We start from the raw sequence: 23321 nt of genomic DNA, 5'->3' as shown, positions 1-23321 counted from the left end.
ACTTTAGGAAGGGCTGTTCACGCTTTCTGGGAAGACGAAAGGGTTCGTCCCGTAGACATGTACATACATGGGTTGGATGGCTGGTTGGGTTCAAGACGTACAGCACGCGCTTGCGTTGGATGGGTTCAGGAACACGAAGAACATGTGGCAAATGTTCCACTGGGGTGTATAGCACGAAACAAGCAAACTAGGTGTTCGTCACCTTTCACATCATGATCTGCCTAGTTCCCAATGTGAAGCAAAGTGTACGAGCTTGAGGTCACGAATCTACTTGGAGCTGGAGAACTGTCTTGCGCAAGTAAATGAAAAAAAAATGTGCACAACGGCTTTCATCTTGAACGTTTCTGCACTGGGTTTCCCCGAGATGAGGCACGCTGTCTACGACACAAAATATGTCCAGCTCAGGATACATTGCATAGGTCAATGACTTCAGCCGAAGTAGAGCGTTCAATCCGAGTCCCTTGCCCGGTCCGAGAGGAAGCCAAGTTGTCTCGAGACTAAGTGGCGGCGACATTAATCCCGACGATCGTTACATGAAAGCTAAATTTGCTTTGCTGAAAATTTTCAATGATCCATACTCGTGATCAAGGTCCAGAATCCTAGACTTCGGCTCAAAGTCGGAGATCTTGTGAGGTAGCCTTGTAGACGGTTAGTTGATGAGACGGCCTTTGACGAAGTCATGAGATGCCGAAGAAATAACGTTGAGCAGCCGCGGGGCGACGACACGGAGTCTTGGCTCTTCTAGTTCGTCTCATCCTAGAAAGACACTTTGTGGATTTGGACATCTAACCATGGTCTCAGATGTGAATCAGGAACACCTTCAATGTGTGAGATGAGTTGCTTCATAGTTTGGGACTGGCTACTAAGTATCCACATCGAACGCCTCCGCCATGATACATATTCGCTTCTGAAATGGTGTCTTAAATGGGCAGACTGCTAAAACATTCATTGAAAGCATGAATAGTCGGCATATGAACAAAATTCCTCAACGCCAAGTTATTTACCCCCGTGAACTTCCCTTTTCATTCAACTACCCTCATGTGTGCAGAGATTGGGTCCGTCGCCCATCGGTTTTCAAGCGTGTTACGCGAGCACCAAAACGGCGCTTAACGTGGTGATAATAATCGCGAAAAGCGAGACGATAATGATCTCGCTGGCGAAGGCGATGATGCAATAGACGTTGGTGACGTGGGTGATTGCGTTTGAGTATTTTCGTGAGCCTGCGACGACCGTGCATAGTCTGGAGTTCCAGGGGAAGATAAAGAACGCGGTGAGGCTGGACTTGTTAACATGATTGTCGCCGACCTTTGCGCGGGGTTGGGAAAGCTCGACTGTCGTGACTCGCTAGAGAAACTAGGGAACTGCGGAGGTTGTGATGCAGACTGGGGCGACCGGTTCTGGTCGACGGACGAATTGCTCAACTGATTCGAAGCTTCCGTGAGGACATGATCTGCTCCTATTACTTGAGATGTTGGCAATGTATCCTCGGAGTCCTGGTGTCGGAAGCTTCGCCCCCTGTCCAAGTGGCTCGATGACCTTTCAAGGCTGGAGACAGCAGAGAGAGCTGGGCCAAGGTTTGATTGCATCATTCCGTCAATATCTTTGCACAAGCTTCCGAGGAACATCTTGTAGACATCACCATCGGCACTTTCAGTGTCGATCAGATCACTGCGGTGGCTAGTCAGCGAAAGAAAACTTCAGAAGGAAATGCAGGTCTTGCGAAGGGTGGGCTTTGAAGCTTGCGAAGGGCTTCGAGAAAGTACTTACGGGCATCCATATAACTCCATATCATCGTCCAATCGTCGAAATCTCTCGGTCGCATTTCGGTGGTTGCCAAATTGGACGAACTGGATGGTCACAGGTCGGATTGCCGAGATGTCAACCTGGCCATCAGACTTTCCTGGCTGCACATAGGACAAGTCCCCGTGTAAGTCTTTCAATTCATGGAAAGTTGATCGTAGGTGGATATCGATAGTGTGCTCCATTTGCATCCCCTCCCATATCCCATCAGTAAGCACAATGATGGTTTTTTTACGTGGTGGACGTGGTGGGCGCTGCGAGGTCATCGCTCTAGTATAGCCGTTGATGATACGAGCCAGTTCCGGAACGATTGTAGTCTTAACATGACGCGACTGGCTAGGCTCTGCATTCTTCATGGCTGTGACGAACGTACTGACTGACTGTTTCATCGTTTCAGTTATTCTTGCATTGGCTGGGGTGTCGGGATTCGTAAAGTACAGTTCCATGCCGTTGTCGTCGTATCCAATAGACCGCCAGACGAGGACCTTGAGGAGGTTACTCGCCTGGGTCCAATGACCTGACATCGTTGATCCATTGTCGACAAGATAGACCTGACTATGTTAATGAAAGGAAAGATCAGTTGAAACAATGATGGGCTTACAATGTCTCGGTCCTTGAACTCGGTTTCCAAGCGCTGGTCCAATAGCTCGAGGTTGCTCTTGCCTCTGACTGTCGTCTCTTGTTTTTGAACTAGCGACCTGAAGCTTCTGATAGAAGGCCTCCAATCTAGACCATTCTTCTGAAGCTCTTGCTGAACCTTCCATACTGTGATCAGGTCCCGATCGTGGCTCTGGTTGGAGGGCGGCAAAGAGAGGTTTGGCTGATCTGGCGTCGATGATGTGTCGATAGCATGTTTCTGTAGTGCCTTGGGTAGTTGCTGGGCTGTGACATTCTGTTTTCCAACTTCTCTGGGAAACTTTTGACCATCAGTCCTGGTGTCCAGTGCAGGATGGAAACTGATTGACGGGTGTCTTGATTGGGTGGGGGACCCGTTTCGATTCTGTGATCGCTGCGCAACCGGCTGTATCACTTGCTCCAGAAGCTTCTCCCGGCTTTCGAATTCTATGTCGGTACGGGGCAAGCTTGGTACCACCTTGGGTGTTTTACTTGTATCGTCGGAATCAACTCTTCGGATTCCTGAATGCTGGTCGTACAGCTGTTCAGAGCGGAGATCAATGTTTTGAAGTAGATCATGTAAGCCTTTTGGAACGGCAGACCGTTCGGCTTTGATGTTGGTGAAGAATCCGTCGAACTCTTTCCAGATTTGCTTTGCCGTCCATCGAGACTCACCCGGGACCAGCATGAAATTGTCCACGATGTTCAAAATCGTGTCTGTGTAGGCGTCGGTCCTTCTAGTGGCCTCTCTGAGATATGTGTGCCAGTACTGAACTTCCTTTAGAACGTTTTCCCCATCGTGGAAGGCATCACTAGAGTTCCCCGTTGCGTTGAAAATGGCCTCTCTGCGCAACTGATTGAATATGAGGACTCCTTGCTGGCCCAAAACAACGTATGTTGCTGCGATGGAGAAGACACACCCAAGAGACCAGACATCGCTTGTCTGAGGAACGTCTGGCTTCTTCTGGCTGAACCCATCCAAGAAAGCCGCCTTCTCGGGAGCCGCTAGCAGAGTTGGTCAGCACAGCTACGCATCGAAGGCCCAAAAAGCTAGTAAAACTTCTAAGGAGTTTTGAGATTTCCTTGGATGCAAACCCACCATACGTTCTTGTACCGCCTGCTGATTTGATCTTCTGAGGTTCAGTGATGCCAGTCGTTTTGAGTTGCATGCTAGCTTCTCCAGGATCTGCCAATTTGAAGCGGTCATTGACTCGAAGAATGTTCTGTGGTTTGATGTCGCCATGCCATCTAAAAGTTAAAAGATCAGGATATACTTTACGTAGCCTGCGGTGTTGAATAATCACTTACGTTAAATACTCTCTCCCGTCAATCTCCACCGTGTGTATCGATGCCAGGGCTCCTGAGATTTCTGACATCGCTTGCCAGAAATCTGAAATTTCTGCGACGGAGATTGGAGGCGATTCCTCCCGAATTGCTGTGTAAAAGTCAAAAGCTGCCAGCTCCAGCACGATATTGTAGTACTCTTTGAACCCTCCCTCATTATCAGGTTCGAAGCCTTTGAACCAGCCAATGTACTGTATCATTCCGTCTTGATTTTTCAGGTTTCTGAACATCTGTCTCTCGTTGAAAAAGTGGTCTTTCTTGGCTGCTTCAAACTGTTTCAACGCAAAGCGGTATCGCTGTTTCGCCGTCAGTTTTCTAAAGTCATACCGACTCACGGATAAAATAGCCAGGACGACAGACCTTCCCTTTGCTTCCGTCACATGCACCGCCTTCTTGCCTCTCTATCTTCGCGCTAGCCATTTGCTTTTGTAGGTCTGGGTCTACGAGCTCCTCGAGCACGTCAATGGCGTACAACGTTGCAGTGTTGGCCCGAGGGACTTTTCCGCCCCGATACGGCATAATGATCTCCTTGCGTGAAAACGGACTGATTATGCCAAGCCCATGAGGTCCACCCATATCCATTTTGAAGTGAATTGGGCACCACGCAAATTGATTGCGATGGAAGTCATCGTGGAAGCTTGGGAGCCCAGGCGGTGCTCGTATATGATTTCGCAACTTGTCCCGATCAATAGGAAGAAGGTTGAAATTGTTGTTCCAAAATTCGTGAATCAGATTCGGTGCGCCAACATCTAGAAGGTTGTAGAAAACCGCGAGGTGTTCGTAGTAGTGGTCCCGTTGCAGTTGCGGAGGATCAGGCCCATGGCGAAGGTAAGCTGTTTGTCTGAGCCGGTCTAGATCGTTTTCGTAATCGTCTGAGCAACTGATAGACCGTTGTGTGAGCCTTGCTGTGACGTTGCTCACCAACACAAAGCTTCGCCCACAAGCTGCAACTCTCGTCTCTTGCTTGCGAAGCTCACGGAACTCTTTCAGGGCCGTTTGGAACTCCTGCGCAAAGGCTTCTTGACCAGAGGACATGGCAGTAATCAAAGCTTGACGACACCTACAGTAGGACTTGAAAAACTTTTTGGGTGACAGAAGTTGAGGGGCAGGTTTTGGTCGAGGAAACAAGACGGAACAGGAATTAAGGAAGAGAGATCAATCTGCGAGGCAGAGCGAGGTCATATGGGGAGGAACCTGCAATATGAACAGAGAAGGCTCCGGCGGGGTGAAGTGGAAACGAGGGGTGATAGCCTCGATCTGGGTACTAGGCCTTTGCAGGAGAAAGGCTCGGCAGAGGGCGCCCGCTACCTTACTCACGGATATGCGGCTGAAGCTACCCCAAGCTAGGTCTGCACACATATTCTCGCAGTAATGCAGGATGGCGTTTTGCCAAATAACCAGTGACCGTCAAGATGACCTCAAGGTTTAGGCATGGTGCTCGCCCACTGAAGACATCGTCCTCGCTAAAATTGTTGGCTCTGCATCCTATCAATGTCTAGATGCATGACTAAGAAAGATCACCTTAGGCACATCAAAAGCGGACAGTCGTCGGACTAAAAAGCGACATAGCCATGGTGTTTTGAGACAAGAGGGTGGAGAAGTACAACCTGGTGGCTGCAGGATCTGCTATCACCTGAGTGGGAGGTCCTATGTCCTTACCCCCCTCTCGACTTTCGACCTTACCATCCATCACAAGAAGGGTCGCGGACCAGAGATACACACCTCCTCATATTATACCCCCCTGCTTTTTCTCAACGCTTCGATCACACCACCTCCGGCTGCCTGGCACTCATAATTACTTCCTATCTTCCTGTCAGGGTAAATCATACCCGTTCTCTGATGACTCATCGTATCTTCGTTGTGCACTCAAGCGCCCCTTGACCGTAGCTGCAATCTCAAGGATATCAATTGCAAATATCGAAATCGCATTACTGTATCCAAGTAATGGAAGAATGTGTAGTCTGTTTCAGTTCGATGACTTTTGCACCTATTCCACGCATGATTCCTCTTCACCTATTGATGTCGCCTAAGCTTCAAAGAGCGTGTATGTATCAACAGGTTGAAAACACTGCTCAATAACTGCGGGATCAAGCGCCAGGACCCATGATCGGAGAAGCACAAAGTCTGACCCTCGCCCTGGTGCGGCTCAATGATGGTGATCAATTCATAGTTCGCTACTGGCTATTGCGTCTTGTGAAGTTGCAAGGTGTTGCGCCATTGTTTTGATTGGATAATCCGATATGAGCTCACCATAAGGCACTGCAGATGGACGATGTAAGGCAGATGGACGCCTGCTGTCAGCCTGCTGGCTTTTTTTCGCCCCAGACACCTGCCTGCGCGAGGGTAGGCGCCGGATCTCCTTTTGTTGGTCAGACCGCGGGTTCATAAGAGAGCACCACCCGCGACTGAGGTACGAAATTTCACCCCATGGTTTCGACACCCTCCCGGTTCACTGCCCCCGCCGCAGCCTGCTTTGGAGAGGCAAAATCGACCTCCTATAAGGGAATTCGCCCGACAGCCTGCTTCTTGCTGGTTTGCGCTTCGCCGCGATAATCACTTAATACAGCCTGATACGGGGTTTGGTTTCCACTGTCATGTCGCCTTCGCAAAACACAGCACACACACAGACGAGAAGATTCAGCTGGAGAAGATCTGAGCCAACCCAGACCATGCCGGCACCTATGCGGGCTACAACCTTTCCGCCTCCAAGCGGATGGATTCTGGAGACCGTGTATGCGTACAATCTGAGATGGCCCATCTTACGACAATGGTTGTGTGATACCTTCAAGAAGGAAGGTGGCCAATTCAGTGAAAGCCAGGTTCGTTTCTGATCACAGTGGTTTCGTAATGTACGAACATTGATTGAGAGAAGAAAAGCTTACATTCCCAGAACTTGCGAGACGATGAGTTCATTTTCTACGCGCCTCGGCAATTACAGGATGTAGGTAGCAAAATTCCCTATGCCACTACGACATACGACAAGCTAATCTGGCCAAGCACGAGCGAACATATATAGATAAGAATTTGCGAGAGACAACAGAGAAGGACAAAAATAGGCAGAATGAGACAAGAGCCAGAACTCCGGACCCCCCGATTATTCAGCGGCAATTTGGTTTGGATTTTGGACGGGGCTCAAGGGGCTGAATAGGCTGATGGGTGCCATTGAGGGATGACTTGAGTTGTTCTTGAAGGGGCCGGAGGCGATGTCTATGGGACCCTCTTTTCAAAATTACCCAAAGATTATGAGTTCGAAATGAAAAATGTAAACCCTTGCTCAAGATTGATTGGTCCATGTGCTCACCGTACAGTCCAATCCAAGCCGCTTGGGGTACGCCACAGCGCGTAAATGTGGTCACACTGCAGGGCACCAACATGCCAGTCATCCCAAGCTGGGCTTCGGTGAAAGACACTGACGCACTATCGAGATCTCTCAGCCCCTACAAGGTGACTAGGGACGAGAGCTGCGAATGGGTAGATAGCCTGGAGAGCCTCGCGTCAACCTGGGTCATCGGGGAGGCGGAGCATTGTCAAAATTTCTGAAGAACACTCATCTGACCTAGGCACACACAGGGAGGCAGGGTATCCTGAATCTTAAGGTGGATTAGAAGATCTAATAAATCGTCCAAATCCTTCAAGTTGGAGTTGGATATCCTCGACACTTATGCGAGAGAGCATCGAATGTCTACGCATAGTCACTCAGAAATATTGCTCACAAGTCGAAGACACCCTCGATTACCAACCCTCTTAAACTAGAGAGACATCTATGGAGTAGATACCATGGCTTCAGCTTTGAAGTTTCCCACACTGTATCAAGATTTCGACCGCAACCCCGCAGGATACCTTGCAACTACAACATACGGCAGAGCTGCCCTAAGCAGACTGAGTGAAGTCAGAGAGCATATTTGCATCCCTGACGGAAGGAAGGTCACACTGCCAGTAAGAGATATACTTGATGATGGAAAGGTCGAAAAGCTCAACGTCTTCAACGATGATGAATTGAGCAATCTTCTCGGTGGAATTCCTGAGACCACAGCCACAGGTGGTAGTGCTTCCGCATTGATCCGAACGCCACAATTTCGATGCCGTTTTGTGTGAGTCTACCTCTTATTTATAGTGTCTAAGTAGACTTTTCCCGGTGTTATTAGTCTGGGTTTCACTAACTTTCAATAGATATTTGTGTGCAGAAACCGCACTTGGGCCTTTAGAAGTACATGTCAGAATGTTGCTTCGTCTACTGACTTTCTACCAAGTCATGCCTCAATTCTTGGATTTCCTTTCTATATATGCATCGCCACATGGTAGAGACAAAGAGCTTCGTTTTAGCGGGTTCAAAACAGAGACGGTCTTGAGCAACCCGATCTCAGACACAATCATACCAGAGCTGGGGAGGAGCGGCAGAAGATATCAGCTTTGTTTCAATCTCAAGACTGTAGCGCAGAAGAGCAGGGTATGCTGGAAGATTCGTCAGGCGGCTGTCCATCATCAATTTGACATCGGCCAGGGTTCCCAGATGTGGATTGTAGGAGACCCCCACGCCGTGCTCAAGGAGCGTACAGGGGAGATATTCCCAGAAGGGCACAGCTTCCCAACCAGTTTCAGCACAATGCAGCAAGGATTTGCATCCTCCTTGGACATACATCTCGAATTCGCACAATGGGCAGCCTCTGAGTGGCGATGGCATATGTTGTTCCTTGAACAAGGCGCGGAAGAATTGGTGAGTTTATGAGAACCTCGACTCCCCGACATAGGTTCCCTGCTGATTCAAAACTTTCAGACCAAGCCAGCTCGAGTCAGAGAGAGAGCACACATCGAACACCTAGAGCCGGAGTCTCTCAGTGACGTACAGAAGTGGGAAGAAAAGGCCAGTGATGCCGTGATGGCCATGGAGTCCAATGCCAACATCATGAAGTTGCTACAAAAGTTCTATCGGGACTTGCTGAAGGACGAGAACTTTCCAAAGGGAGACCGTCACGTATGCTTGCAACGAGTGAAGAAGTTTGCCTCGCAATTAGAGGAGTTAATCTGCGAAGCAAACATGCAAATATCGAGGACCAAAAATCTCGTGAAGGTAGTAGCAGACCGGAAAACAATTGTAAGAGCCACCTAGCTAGGTTTGAGCATTGAGTTAGACTGACCAGAAAACTATCACAGCTCATCCAACATCTTCAAACACAGAACGCCATCATATCCTCAAAGCTTACTGCAAGTATGTACGAGCAAGCAGACCAAAGTGCCATGGAGGCAATCGCGGTTCGCATTGTAACTATTGTAACTTTGATTTACCTTCCAGCAACCTTCTCCAGCGTAAGCCTCCCCTCAAAATCAAGGATTGCGTAATATCACTGACCGTCAGCTAGACATTCTTCAGCACTGATGTAGTCAAATATCAGCAAGGCGAGATCTTCTCACAAATAGCTTTGGATAGATTTCTCCAAGTCACTCTCCCGCTTATGTTCATGACATTCGTCCCTGCTGGAATATGGTTCTGGATCGAGTGGCGCAGACGAACAAAGAAGTCTCGCCAAACAAAAGACAACTTCCTTGACTTATTCTCCCAGGAAACTCAAAAGCTACTTCAATAAGTCATTCAATTGGGAGCAGTCATAGAAGTTTCCTACTTTGAGTACAAATTGAGAGTTTGAAATACACAATCGTGGATATAAGATGAAAGTCTACTGGGTTTCTAAGTGGAGGGGTATTGAAGTAGAGGGTTCTAATGAGGCTTATTGGCCCACTGTGTCAAAGCAACAGAGCCATGACTGACATGCGGGGACTTGGAAGCATTTCCATAGTAATTACGGAGTACTTGACGCCAACTCTACACGTTCATGGGCATTTCACTAGAAACCTTTGCAATCGGTCATATGCGATTAGACTGAAATATGTGAACCATATACCAGAGATCTGTGTCAGTAAACAATGTACATTCATCTGATCAGACGGCTTGTGTCATGGTTGATCTCCACAATCTTCTCCTACCAAACTCCTCTCAATCGAAATGAGATTTGGCTCTGCAATCAGTGTCCCTCGGAGTGGTTGTGCAAGTAAGACTTCAAGTTGTGTTGAGATAGGAGATCGTGTCGCACTGATTTCAAAATTGATGACATGCTCCAAGATGTAAGTCCAAGCACGCTAACTTAGGTCTACCCGCGGCCATGAGTCCGACAAAGTAGTATACCGCTGGAAATCAGTGGAGCCACAGAAGGCTGCGTATTGACCGAGAATCCGCCAATGCCGCTGGTGCGTGAAAAATAGTCTCTCTTTGATGAAAGAAGGTAAACAAGTATTTTCCTAAACATCTCGTGTAACCCGTGACGCCTACTAGTTCGCGCACACCTCGACAGATCCCTTCCGAGTAGAAAGTCACGCTATGGCAATGGCAGCTCATTTAGCCAAGACACAGGGCGAGGTCATCCCCTAACGGCCTGTTTTCCGAACCATTCGGCAGTACCCTGCAGCTAGTGATCTGAAGAACTTTGACGAAAGAACTCACCAGCTGCGTCAGATTGATGCTGAGCAGGCTTCTTCAGTGACCAGATGAATTTCAGCTAGGAATCTCGATTGGAGCTATATCGACTCCTAAAATCAAATCCTTGAGTGGCAAGAAGCAACGACTCCGGAGCCAGGTCTCAGACTGTGCTCTTACCTCAATTCCTTCTTTTTGAGTCTCTTTAGCATGTCATATTCAATTCATTGTTCGGAACGGTAGAGTTTCTTCCAGTCGTTGGATTCAAGCTATCTCATCAATGCTACGCCGATAGGCTTTTCTACAACACAAATGCCTCCCGAGTCCCGAGACTTTCTCTCTATAGTTCAAAGGACAAGTAAAAATCAAAAACAAACAACCGATCAAAGCCCTTGCTTTATGCCTTGAAGAAGTCGGTAACAGCCTTGGTGAACTGGTCAGGGTCCTGCATGGGCGCAAAGTGGCTGACGCCAGTGAGGATGGTAACCTTGCTGCCGGGGATAGCCTTGTTCAAGATACCGGGGACATCGCGGTTGACGGCCTCCTCGTGCTCGGCGCCGGCAATCATGACCTTGGCACCAGGAATGCTCTCAAGCTGCGCATCGGTGAACTGCGGCAGGGTGCCCTCCATGGTGGCAACCTTTGTCGCGAACTCGGTGAAGTTGGCTCCGGGCTGGAGAGTGCCGTACTCGGTCCTGCAGCGGGCAACCAGGGTAGAGAAGATGGCGGTGTCGCTGAAGGTGGCATTGGTCTGGTCAGGCTTGGCCGAGGCACCGAAAATGAAGGCCTTGTTGATGGGCTTGGCCGTGACGGAGTTGATGAGCGCGGCGAGGGTGGTGATGCCACCATCAGACCAGCCGACGACGTTGTACGAGGACACGCCGGCGCCGGCGAGGAGGTCGTGGATGTCGAGCGCCATCTGGTCGTAGGTGAAGACGTCGTTCTTGTTGTACGTCGTGCGGCCGTGGCCGCGGCGGTCAACGGCGATGACGTAGTGGCCCGCGGAGACGAGGCGGGAGATGACGGAGCCAAAGTAGGCAGAGTAGCCGAGGCCGCCGTGGTCCATGACGATGGGGACGCCGCCGGCTGCCTTGTTGTACTCCTGGAACCACATCTGAATGCCGTTGATGGCCGTCTTGGCCGTGGAGATGGGGGTGGGGAGGTTCGGGGTCGCGGGGAGGGTCTGCCAGATGGGGGTCTGGCGGACGGCGAGGCCGGAGACGGAGCCGGCGACGGCGACGGCGGCCATGAGGGCGTTGTTGAAGTGCATTTTGGCGGTTGTTTGCTTTTAAGTGAAAATCACAAAGAAAGAATGTGGTGACTGGTTAAGAAAAAAGAATGTGTGGCAAAAACAAACACGAAAGAGCGTGAGACTCAGTGAGAGACGATGCGATTTGGGAAATCCAAAAGCGAAGCGATTGATGAGGGTGGAGGAGAAAAAAGGAAGAATTCTAGAAGCAGCAGAGGAACCATCGTACAATTAAATACACAATTGCCATTTTGACTTCCTTCATCTCCCCTAGTTACGGATACCTAGTCGTCTTCTCTTCCCCCGCTTGGCGAACCGAAGGGCTGGAATTGAGTTAATTGCAATTCATCCAGTCGTGGCGGAGCAACACGTCTGAAAATAGGAGGCGTACTGGCGTGGTGCCGGGATCACGACTCACGCAAGTTCGCAAACCCCGGTTTAGAGTTTTTCGCACTTTTCGCCCTCCCCGTAGCCCGCGCCCACAGTCGGTGGCCTTTTCGGCCGGCCGTGCCGGGGAGGAGAGCCTCATGAAGACATTTTTACTCGGGGGGCCGCGCGCGGCAAGCGAAAACGAAGAAAAAACCTAAAGTCAAGAAGGAGTTTAGTATGTCCGGATATCGTGATGGCCAGACGACTGAGTCGGCTAAGCGGCAGCACTCAGATGAACACGGATGGCTCCGTAAAAGGTGTCAAAATGCCACATCCGTACGTATGCTCAGAGACTAGTGGGGGGCCATACAACTCGTTGACCACCCCCCGCGCAGGAGTTCGGACAAAACGGACTGTTCCAGTCGTAAGGCTCTTCGTACACACACAGTACTCGGGAGGACCCGACTGGTTCATCACTTTGACACATGGGATGGCAGGGGTGTCCTGCACAGATCACGTCTGGAGTTGATGGGGGGCGATAGCTATACCGCAATGCGTTATTCAAGTCAGCTCACTCAGACTCTCACGAGCCTCAATGTCGTATTCTTCCAAGCCTTACGGGGCCTCGAGACTCGAACGGCAAGCCGATACAACCGACTTTTACTCAGCCAAGCCCTTACTTCTACGATACTCTGCAAGCATGAGACCTGACTTGATCATCATAACAATCGCAGGCCTCTCTACAACCCGAGACCGAAGTCAATAGTTTTGCAACTCGTGGATTTTGACCATTTCATCTCAAACATACTCTAAAGCCCCAGCCACAACAAGGACAACAGAAGCTTTTAGTATGGTAACGGACAAACAACAACCTGGAAAACAAAATGCAGAATTACTACCAACTCCTTACTGATGAATTCCCTGCGCCGGGCCATGCTCAATAATCCTCCCCTTGTCCAGGCGGATAAAGTAGTTCGCATCCTGGACGGCCTCGAGCCGGTGCGCAATCGTGATGACTGTGCTGGTAGTCAACTCATTTCTCAGCACCTCCTGCACTCTGGCCGCCGTCTCCTTATCAATCGACGCGGTAGCCTCGTCCAGCACCACAATAGGACTCCTCCGGAGGACGGCCCGGCCGATCCCGATGAGCTGCCGCTGCCCCTGGCTCAGGTTCTTCCCGCCGCCCTCGACGTGGGAGTACAGGTCCCAGCCGGCGCCCAGGACCCGGTGGAGGACGACGACGCACTCGGTGTCGGTGTACTGGTGAAGCGGGTCAAGGTTGTCTCGCAGCGTTCCGGGGAAGAGCACGGGATCTTGCGCGACGAAGCTGACGCGCTGTCGCCATACGTGAACGTCCACGTCTGACAGCTTGTAGTTCCCGACGCGGATGGCGCCTTCGGACGGGTGAATTGTCGCGAGGAGGGCAAGGGCTAGGGTGGACTTACCAGACCCCGTCCGGCCGAGCACCGCGCAAGTGGAACCCCCGGGAATGATGAAGGAGGCTTCCGAGATGGAGGGGTCCAGGTGAGGTGCGTATCTCAAAGTAACGTTGTCAAAGATGACGTCGTCCGAGTGGTGAGGCCAGCTGGTGGGTGGCGTCAATTCGCCGCAAGGCTCCTCGGGGATGTCCAGAAGCTCAATCACGCGCTCTACTGAGACGAAGTCCATCTGAAGGGTACCGTACTGCTTGCAGAGGTTATGCGTTGCCTCGACAAATGCGGATGCAGTCGTCAACACGAAGGCGGTCAGACCGGGCGAGAGGCCCTTGTACAACGCGAGCAGAGTGAGCGCAAAGGTACAGATGGCCGAGAGGGCATCAAATCTGTACATGAGCCAGGCCTGGAGGCTCCAGTAGAAGTGATCCATCTTCTGGAAGGCATCCGTGACGACGATATTCATGTTTTGGAAGTGGTGCTGAGCCTTGAAAGCGCGGATAGTTGCGAGTCCGTCGAGTAGGATACCAAAGTTGGACATGAGAGGGCTGAGGGAGACCATTTCCAGTCTTCGTAGACTCTGGGAAGTGGGCAGGAATCGCATGAAGATGTAGACGAACCAGAGCGTCATACCAACAGAGAAGAGGAGGAAGAGCGGTGTGACGGAGGCTATGACGACCATGCTTGAGAACCAAGTGATGGACTGGACGGCAACTTCGCGTAGCGGTCTCATGATACCGCCGTCGATCATTCCAATGTCGGAGACGAGGCGGTTCATCAAGCGTCCCACTGGAGTGACGTCGTAGAAGCGGAAAGTTGCTCGGCCGACTTTGTTGATGACTCTCTTGAAGAGATCCCTCGCCGCGGTAATGATCATGAGTAAGGTGAGTCCTTCCGACAACGTGTAAATCACAGCCTGAGTAACCGCGATTCCGAGATACACCCATAGCCAGGGCCTCAAATCAGTGTCTGGATCCGGTAGTCCAGCAAAAAGCTTGGAAAAGTCGATACCGTCGGACGCCCCCTTCGTCGATGTCTCGTGCTTATACGCCTCACCCCACGCTTTGAGAAACCAGTAGTTGAGAAGACTGCCCAGCCTGAACAATGCGAAGACCAAGACTAGCACAGCCCACCACTTGAGCTTGCCAGCCTTGATATAGGTCCAGTAAACCGACAGCATGACACCCCCGTGGGCACGGTGCTCCTCTTCGATAAACTTGGACGGTATGGCGGCGTCTTGCTGAGTTTCGTCGAGGGTGTGCTCGTGCTCGTCTTGGTGAGCCGCCGGGTCCTCATCTTCCAGGAGGAATTTGGCGACTTCTGCCGATGCCTCCTCCGAGTTCAAGACACGAGCGGTGCCATCGACGACTTCAACCATCTGACCAGCCAGATGAAGACACAAGTCTACTCTGTGAGTGACGAGCACCACGGTCCGGCCTTCCACCAGCGGACCTTGGAGGAGCTTCTTCACGATGGATTCAGCCGTGTTGTGGTCGAGGGCAGCAAGGGGGTCATCCAACAACAGCACGCGAGACTGGCTGTACACAGCACGAGCCAAAGCGACCCGCGCTCTTTGTCCGCCCGACAGACCGATTCCGTTCTCACCCATGTCGGACAGGTCTCCGTGTTTGAAGGTGGCCAAGTCGGGAAGCAGGGCACACGCATCAAGAGTCTGAGTATATCTCGTGGAGTCAAAGGGTGCTGAGAAGAGGATGTTGTCGCGGATGCTCATGTGTTGGAGCCAGGAGCTTTGAGCACAGTATCCAATGGGCTCAGTTGGGATGACCACATCGCCTAGTTGCCGGTCAAGTTCTCCAAGAATCGCCTGGAGCAACGCAGTCTTGCCAGAACCGACTTTGCCAAAGATGACTGTGAGACCCTGCGGGAAGCTGATATCAAGATTTTTGAGCACGGGTTGCTCGTATCCAGGCCATGCGAATGTTGCCTTTGTGAACTTGATATCGTTCGTAAGGTGGTCCGAGAACACGCCGTCCTTGTCGGGCTCGCCCATGAACTCCTCGATACGGCCCATGGCGATGGACGCATTCAGAACAACTGTGATGAGGCCCGGCAGTTCCTTGAAGCTAGTCTCCAGCAGAGTAAAGAGAGATAGAGCGGGGAAGGCCACATCAACGGATAGAGTCTTCCCGGCAATGAACGTGTACGCGAAGAAGGTCGCAACCGGGAAAAGCGTGCCAGAGGTGATGTTAAGCGTGGAAATTGCGATACTCCACAATCCAGTCACGACTCTAGTCCTGAGTTCATGTCGCCGAGTAACCATGATGGCGTCCAGCCACTTTGACTGCCAGTCGTACCATCGTAAGTGCCTTATTCCTTCGACGAACTGCGATGTCGACTGCAATCGAGCATCAGTAGCAGCCCTGCGCAGGCGCTCCTTCTTGAGAAGCTGGGCGATGAAGATGGTGTTGAGCATTTGAGCAAGCATGACGCAGAACATGCCAAACATGCACGACCAGCCAAGGAGCTGCCAGACGAGGAAAAAGGAGAAGATGAACTGGAGTGGTTTCACGACCAGGGCCGGGAACTCCCAGAAGCGCTGGGCAACTTCGTAGACATCATTCCTCATCAAATTGAGAATCTTTCCCGTGGTGGCGGGCTGCCGGGATGGTTTTTGGTTTTGCACTCGGCGGTACTTTTGATTCGTTGATCGTCCACGTTTGAACCAACTGAGCAGCTTCCCGAGACGGCTGGTAGGTTCGCTGCCGCTCTCATTGTCGTCAGTCGCGACTTCTGTGTCTTCATCATCGTCATCGCTCTCATCGTTTCCGTCTTCTTGGGCTCCATCCAACATCTTCTCGGCAGCCGGCTGACCAAAGTGCTTCCGCGACAAGGTCTTGGCGTAAAGTGTGGTAATCATCTCTCCGCGAGACCGCTCATAGCATCGCCTCGAGAACCAGAGTTGAAAGACGGCAGCCTGGCAGGCAATAAGACGAACAGCCAAGATGCCAATGGCGTACAGGATGGACACCTCAATATTCCTGGACCCGCTTTGGATGGCCCGCAGGAGCTGCTGCAGCAACATGGGGACGGAGAGCGCAGCAGCGCATTCAACGATTCCGAGAAATGACTGAATGATCAAGTCCAGGCCGTTTGCCGAGAACAGCTTGGCGGTCATGGACCCGCGAAGCTCGTGGAACAGTCCGTGGAGGCGCTCATGCTGAAAATCGAACGGTAGTTGCCACACGTCCTCGTTGTGCAGCTGCTTCTCGTAGCCCTTTGAAATCATGGGCGCCATCCACGACACGGTCATGAATCTCCACAGAGAGAGGTTGTCTTCGGGACTGCGGAGCTGGTCGGTGGGTTCGGCGCGCGCAATGTCAGAGTCGCCGAGCGACGGGTCCCGCATCGGCATCGCTACAATACCAACGATACCAGCCAGGCTGATGACCGGGTCTGCGAGGATGAGCGTATGGATTACTCTATGGAGTCTGTAACTGAACGCCGTCGAGACAACGCCACAAAACAGGATTGTAAGGTAGAGAAACAACAGCGTCTTGGGCGTCTTGGTAGGCCGGTCCATGGCGGTGATTAAAGCGGCAATGATCCATGGCACCAAGTCCAGCAAGTCAAAAACGCCGCGTGGCTGCGCGAGGGTAGATGACACACCCTGAACCAGCCCGGCCAGCGCAACCGCGAAGAGGTAGACTGTCCAGAACGTCCAGGCCTTTTTCAGAGATGGATGCATTGTATCCCCGTAAGAAGACTCCTGGGCAAAGCCAGAGCACCACGCGGGTCTCCTGCGAAGAAGCGGCCTCAGGAGAACAAGGAACAGCAACACTACCGCGACCGAGGCGCGGAAAATGTTGGTGATATCCATGACTCTGGAAGCATTGAAAAGTTGGGCCGTAGTCAGGATTGTCGTCGCGTTCTCAGCTTGGAACTTTGCGTGTGATGGAGAGTGAAGGTGAGACGGGCCGACGAGGACATCTTGGAAGGCGACATAGCTATAGTACGGCAAACCTCTAGACGGCCGCCCGCCGTCGCCGTCCAGGTCTACAAAGCTACTCATCTTTCTGATAAAAGTTTGGCAGCGATTGCTGCCGGCTGAGAAGTGTGGAGCCCGGAGCGTGGTTACGATACCATCAAGCTCCCAAAACCGCGGGGGCGGGGTGGAGGCTATGTTATGTCTTACTGTGTAGGTTGGACGGCGGGGAGAGGCACAGATAACGGAGTGAGGTTGGAAAGTCGGGTACTAGTACCGGAACTCACCGCTCCAAAGGTTCTCACGGTTTCAATTCGTCAATTGGGCAATGTAACGAAGCGTCAATTGGTTAATGTAACGAAGGATCGGACGCAAAAAGTGGTAGCCTTGTCAATCTTATTCCCGAAATCATGCCTGCACCTGACTGCTCACGTGTCATCTTCGGATAAGCGCTGCATTGTGTCGCGAAACATGGGAGAAAACCATCGGCCGCATTCAGATGCTTGGTGATCAGTATTGGGCGGTAAATGCGCTGCGTTAGGTAGGACAATGAAGTATGTTCGTGAACAAGCCCTCCAAGGTCTGTTTCTGGACAAAGAGGTGAAGAAACGGCGAATCGGAGGGGCTTGGCGGCCGCAGTTCCGTTGTCCCGCTGGCACCGTCTGGTATCTGGGGTGGAAGGAGACAGCTCACGTGACCGTTGTATCTCTTAGGTAAGCGTATCTCTCGACCTTGTGAGACGACCCGACCTCGATGACATAATGAGGTGGGTCTATCCATAAATATGGGGCCGCCGACTTCTGCTTCCGACCGAGAGTCGGGACCCAAGTACCGGCCTCCGGCCACGAAATTGATCCGGTTTGCCACCCGGCACTTCTCTCCCGGCCCCCGACCCGTCTAGGCGGTGCAATCTGAGACGAATGTCGGTTCGTCCCAGCGTGTTTCCCATACGAGACGGCCCCACAATGCGAACACGAACCCGATCATCCATGCATTGACAACCGTCAACCACACCCATCGTCAACCCCATTCACCCCTGTCCCCCGCGCCAAAACCACCATCGATCTGCATTGCCAAACATCGCGACAACTAGGCATATCCTACGCGAGTGTTACCGTCCACCAAGCCCATCTCTGTGGGGCCTTGACACCGTAGTCTCTAATCAGAGAAGCAAGAATTACGCTTATGCGGGAGGTGATTTTAGCAAACGACTCGTCTCCCTCCCTAAGCGTCATAGTCGCGCTGGACCGAGCCAGGGGCTAGCTAATGATGGAGAAGCGACAACATGGCCTACGTACCGGTTTTCTATGCGAACCCATACGCACCGTGGCACCGTCGTGTGCGGAGGTGTGTAGGTGTGTGGTCGACGATGAGACGACTACATAAAGACTAGACACCCTTCAATAACATCCAAGTTCGTCCGTACTCAGGGCCTCACACCCAGTCTTCTTCCCACCACCTACCTGCTCGTGACTCGAAAGGGCCACACTCGCCACACAACATGACAAACGCAACCGACCCTGTCGCCGCTGCAGGCACTTCGTTCGACCATCAACACTGGCCAGCAGCGACAGCCGGCCTCGTCTTTATCGTCTTCGCTCTCCTCGCGCAGAGCTGGTTCAAGGTCGATCCCGTGGCCCACGTCCCCGTCGTGGGACAGGGCGGAAAGTGGGCACGCAGGAAAGCGTTTCTGGCGGGCAAAGGACCGCAGATGTACGCCGACGGGTATAAGCAGTTCAAGGACAGCATCTTCCGCATCACGACATCCAAAAGTGAGTTTTGCAGACATGGGTCAAGACAGACTCGCGCTGACTTACACGCCATTAGAGAAGGATACCATTTGTGTGCCTCCCAAATACCTCCCCGAGTTGAAGAAGGTCCCCGACGATGTCATCAGCTTCACCAAGGCCATCGACGAGGTACGCGAAGTGCCCATTTTTCACCTTCTCCCCTAGCTATTACAACAGTCCAGAAAGCTAACTTGACCAAAAGTCTATGCAAGTCAAATACACACAAATCTCAAACGACATGCCCATCATCATCCACGCCGTCAGAGCCTCTCTAACCCCAGCTCTACGTTCGTAAACCCCATAATCCACCCAATATCAAGAACCTTCTCCTCCCAGCTAACATCCCCCCTTTCAAAAACAGCCCGCCTCAACGAAGGCATCTCAGACGAAGTCATCGACTCCATGCGCCTTGAACTCCCCCAATCCCCCTCCTGGACCGAAACCAACATCAACGCCAAACTCCTCCGCATCATCGCAATGGTCTCGGGCCGCGTCTTCATCGGCTCCGAGCTCTGCCGCGACGAACGCTACCTCGACGCCTCAATCTCCTACACCGTAGACCTCATGACCGCAGTCCACGTCATCGCCCTCGTCCCCTCCTTCCTCCGGCCCCTCGTCGCCTCCTGGCTGCCCACCACCAAAAAGCTCTACAAGCGCATCGTCGACGCCGAGGCCGTCTTCCGCCCTATCGTCACGGCACGGAAAGAGGCCGCCAAGAGGGATGATTACCGCGAGCCTGACGACATGCTGCAGTGGCTCCTTAACGCGCAGGCCAAGTTTGGTGAGCTGAGCGATCGCGAGATGGCGATGGCGCAGCTGGGTGTTAGTTTTGCGGCGATTCATACGACGTCCATGACGACGTTGAATGCGATTTACTGGCTTGCGGCGAAGCCTGAGATCAATTCCTTGCTTCGGGACGATATTCAGGAGGCTCTCGCCGAGTCTGGTGGGAACTTTACGAGCGGCGCGCTGCAGAACATGAAGAAGCTGGATAGTTTCCTCAAGGAGGTGATGCGCGTCAACCCGATTTCAGCAGGTATGTCCTGACTCGCCACATACATAACGTCCCCGATGGGAACGATAGACTTGGCTTTCATCCCGTCTCACCATTCAAGAACTAACATCTTCCCCCCCCTTTTCTCACTATTAGCATCCTTCACCCGCAAAGTCCTTAAAAACGTAACCCTCCCCAACGGCCAAACCATCCCCGAGGGGATGTTCATCGAGGTCCCCGCAGGCGGCATGAACAACGACCCCGAAATCTTTCCCGATCCAGAAGTCTTTGACCCCCTGCGCTTCTACAAGCTCCGCGAGGCAAAAGAGCTCGCCACCTCGGGCACCAAGGCGGCAGAGGTCGTCATGCAGGCCCAGTTCGTCAGCGTCGGCACCACGCACTTGACATTCGGCTACGGCAAACACGCCTGCCCTGGGCGGTTCTTTGCGGTGAATGAGATCAAGATGATTATGGCGAATATCATTTGCAATTACGAGATCAAGTTGCCCGAGGGGGTGACGGAGAGATATGAGAATTTGGCTTTTGGCGCTTCTGTGAGTGGTTTTTTTTTGCTCCCTTCCCCTTTTTTCAAACTTCGATCTAGGGGATATGATTATCCTGTCAAATGGAATGAGTGACGCTGACGTGGACTGCTAGACTGTTCCGGATCCCAAGAAAACAATCATGATCAGAAAGCTGTAAGGGGCATTATGGAAGCGAAAGTTGAGATGCGGATACGGATACGAGATTTGAGGGGAATGGACTTTGTTTTACAATAATGCGTTGCTTTCACCCGAGAAGAGTGCCGAGTAACGAGCGATATGTTTTGAGGTTATGGACCGCCCTGCCCGCTTCCTCGGGACTCCTTGACAAAAAAAGGCATCTTGAAATTGGCCGCATCGAATGTACATAGCGCCGATGATCTTTATGATGCTTCTGGAATTGGCCACTTTTTGATCTTGATTTCAGGGATTTATTATAGACGAGATACTAGTGATGGGGGTATCAATTCAAACTTCCATATCATCGACGTCAATCCTCTCAAAGACGCTGCGCTTCGGCCACTCGATCCACGGTTTCCACTCATCCTCCAACGTCCTCTCAATCAAGCGCATCACCGCGCCGCTCCACCCGTCGCAAAGCCAGTCGGCCTTCTCACACGGCTTCGCCAGCGCTGCATAGTGCGCCAGGATGACGAGCGCCGTAGGGTGCCCGCTAGCAACCATGTCGATAAACATGGCGGGCAGGGTAGCCGACCACCCCCACACCCCGCCGGGCTTCTCCCCCTCGCCCCTGCTCATCTGGTGCGCCCTCCGCAGGCCCTCCAGCGCCAGCACGCAGACGGACTGCGGGTTGATGACGTCGGTGAAGGACGCGGGCACCTCTCTCGCCAGCGAGGTGATGGCGTCGAGGCGCTTCTGGAACGTCGACGTCGACACCCAGCCGCCCTGCGTTAGTACGGGCGGGCGCAGCAGGCCGTCGAGGGGACCCCCGCGCTGCCTCCAGGCTTCGATGGGCTGGAAGTCAAGGATGCCCTTGACGCCGTGGAGGAGCGAAAAGGACTGCGAGACGTCGCTGAGGGCGATGGACCTACCGACGCCCTCGCTGTGTGCGACGGAGCAGATGCTGACGATGAAGATGAGCGTCGCCAGGAAGAAGTAGGCCTCGCAGTTGTCCTTATTGATGTCGTTAAGGCGGAGGGCGAAGAAGCGCAGCGCCTCGTTCTGGTGGTTCACCGAAATGATGTCGTACTTTTTCCGCTCCTGCGGGTGGACATGGGCGTAATGAAGGGCGGATAAGGCCAATAGGCCGTGCATTAGGAATTTCTGTGGTTGAGTTGCGGTGTTAGTAAGACGAACTGGTTCATAAATCTCTTCTCGTTCCATTCCCCCCACTACGTCTCCATGATAGTAGAAGGGGTGTGTGGAATGGAAGCATAGTTGGCCCGTCGGGGTAAGGTTCTGACATACGTGAGAGCAAGCCATCTCGGGTATAGCCGTCTTCCAGAGCTCTTCGGTACAGGCATCCTTTGGCAGGACGTGCCGGGTACTGGTGCTGTAGTGGTGCATCAGGCGTAAACTCTGTAGCCAATCCTCCGAGAGATCCCAGGGATCTGTGGCGGGGTTGCGAGGGTCTGGCGCCGCTTCGCCCCCGGGATAGGGAGAAGTGCTGCTCACTGAGGAGACGAGGTTAATTGTTTAGTTTAAGGAGATAGATGCCAAGGATCTGTGATGTGAGATTGTAATTTGATCATATCATACCTGCAGTGATGGGCGTGAGACCTGCTTCACTCGCCACTTCTTGCATGCCATGACTTGACTGCTTTGAAGACGAGGTTGATGAGGTCGTCACCGCCGGTGCGGCCTGCTGAATAGGCGCGTATCGCTGCTCATGCTGGGCAAGCTTGGCTGCGGCGGGTGGCGTGAGAGGGGCCGTTACCGATGCAGGACGATCGAGGAGACTGCAGTGTGCCCCATGGGCAACACACTTCTGACACGGCCGTTCCTCGTCACACTACACGAGACACACACAAAGAAAACATGAGTTCATGGCTAATACATAGGAACGATAACGGAGTCGTGTCGAACACACACTGGGGACCTTATCGTACCTTGACACGACGTGCTTTACAGCGCTGGCATCCGTTCCTCGATTTCTTGTGACCGAGGCGCCTTGTACGCTTCTCCATGGGCGGCGGCGCGCGATATGCCGGCACGGAGCAAGGATGGACAAGGGTTGTGTTCAGGTTCACCGTTGGTTGAATTTTCGTGGTGGAGAGAGACACCGTGGATTCCGTGGGACTGGAAGTTCAGTGTTGAGGCGGGTTCGGATTCGTAAGAGTGGGCGGGCGGGCGGGTAAGAGATTGGGAAAGGGTTAGGACTCGGGAGAGAAATGAGGGAGAACAATGAAAAGAAAAAGAGAATGCGAACGATCAAAGTGCACTGGCTACGAAGTTTGTTGTCCAATAAGGGCCGGTACAAGCCGAATACGGGGAGATTTCGTAAGTCAATTACGAGGTCTCCATTGAAGTAAACGAGGAACCTGACCAAGCACCAAAGCTCTACACTAGAGTGACAGAGACACCTACCGGGGAATCTCTTGCAGATCAAACCGCTAGTCGTCACGCTAAGACTGTGGGGGAACCGCGGGTGGAACCGCTGAAGCAGCGGGAGATACGAATGCGGCATCACTAATGCGAATCCGAGGCTTCCTCGACGAGTGCCGCTCTGCCGTACTCCGCGGAGGTTTAATACACTCAAAGACTCAAACACAATCTGAATATCTCGCTATAAGGCTGAGAACCCCGGGCACTTGCT

The 23321-nt window shown here is 52.3% G+C and overlaps 5 protein-coding genes across 5 annotated transcripts; 1 reads left to right on the top strand and 4 right to left on the bottom strand.

Moving 5' to 3' along the window:
• Positions 1-2031: 2031 nt before the first annotated feature.
• Positions 2032-3791, bottom strand: N0V96_006501 (uncharacterized protein; the record flags this gene model as incomplete). Its single annotated transcript, XM_065757733.1, has 6 exons — positions 2032-2070; positions 2178-2351; positions 2402-2692; positions 3011-3420; positions 3515-3663; positions 3724-3791. 6 exons carry the CDS (start codon positions 3789-3791, stop codon positions 2032-2034), a joined length of 1131 nt encoding a protein of 376 aa, XP_065613650.1.
• Positions 3792-10622: 6831 nt separating this feature from the next.
• Positions 10623-11495, bottom strand: N0V96_006500 (uncharacterized protein; the record flags this gene model as incomplete). Its single annotated transcript, XM_053194969.2, has 1 exon — positions 10623-11495. One exon carries the CDS (start codon positions 11493-11495, stop codon positions 10623-10625), a length of 873 nt encoding a protein of 290 aa, XP_053047540.2.
• Positions 11496-12749: 1254 nt separating this feature from the next.
• On the bottom strand, positions 12750-17306 carry N0V96_006499 (uncharacterized protein; the record flags this gene model as incomplete). The annotated part of the gene is made up of 1 exon (XM_053194968.2): positions 12750-17306. One exon carries the CDS (start codon positions 17304-17306, stop codon positions 12750-12752), a length of 4557 nt encoding a protein of 1518 aa, XP_053047539.2.
• A 1414-nt stretch (positions 17307-18720) lies between these two features.
• On the top strand, positions 18721-20705 carry N0V96_006498 (uncharacterized protein; the record flags this gene model as incomplete). The annotated part of the gene is made up of 6 exons (XM_053194967.2): positions 18721-18991; positions 19047-19138; positions 19212-19296; positions 19371-20045; positions 20160-20557; positions 20661-20705. The coding sequence occupies 6 exons, from the start codon at positions 18721-18723 to the stop codon at positions 20703-20705; spliced, it is 1566 nt and encodes a 521-aa protein (XP_053047538.1).
• Positions 20706-21013: 308 nt separating this feature from the next.
• On the bottom strand, positions 21014-21820 carry N0V96_006497 (uncharacterized protein; the record flags this gene model as incomplete). Its single annotated transcript, XM_053194966.2, has 1 exon — positions 21014-21820. The coding sequence occupies one exon, from the start codon at positions 21818-21820 to the stop codon at positions 21014-21016; it is 807 nt and encodes a 268-aa protein (XP_053047537.2).
• Positions 21821-23321: the final 1501 nt, after the last annotated feature.

The sequence above is a fragment of the Colletotrichum fioriniae genome, assembly GCF_027942845.1.
Source record: "Colletotrichum fioriniae strain IMI 355084 chromosome Unknown scaffold_7, whole genome shotgun sequence".
NCBI lineage: Eukaryota > Fungi > Ascomycota > Sordariomycetes > Glomerellales > Glomerellaceae > Colletotrichum > Colletotrichum fioriniae.
The sequence above is the reverse complement of the archived record's forward strand: the minus strand, read 5'-3'. Positions and strand labels throughout refer to the sequence as shown.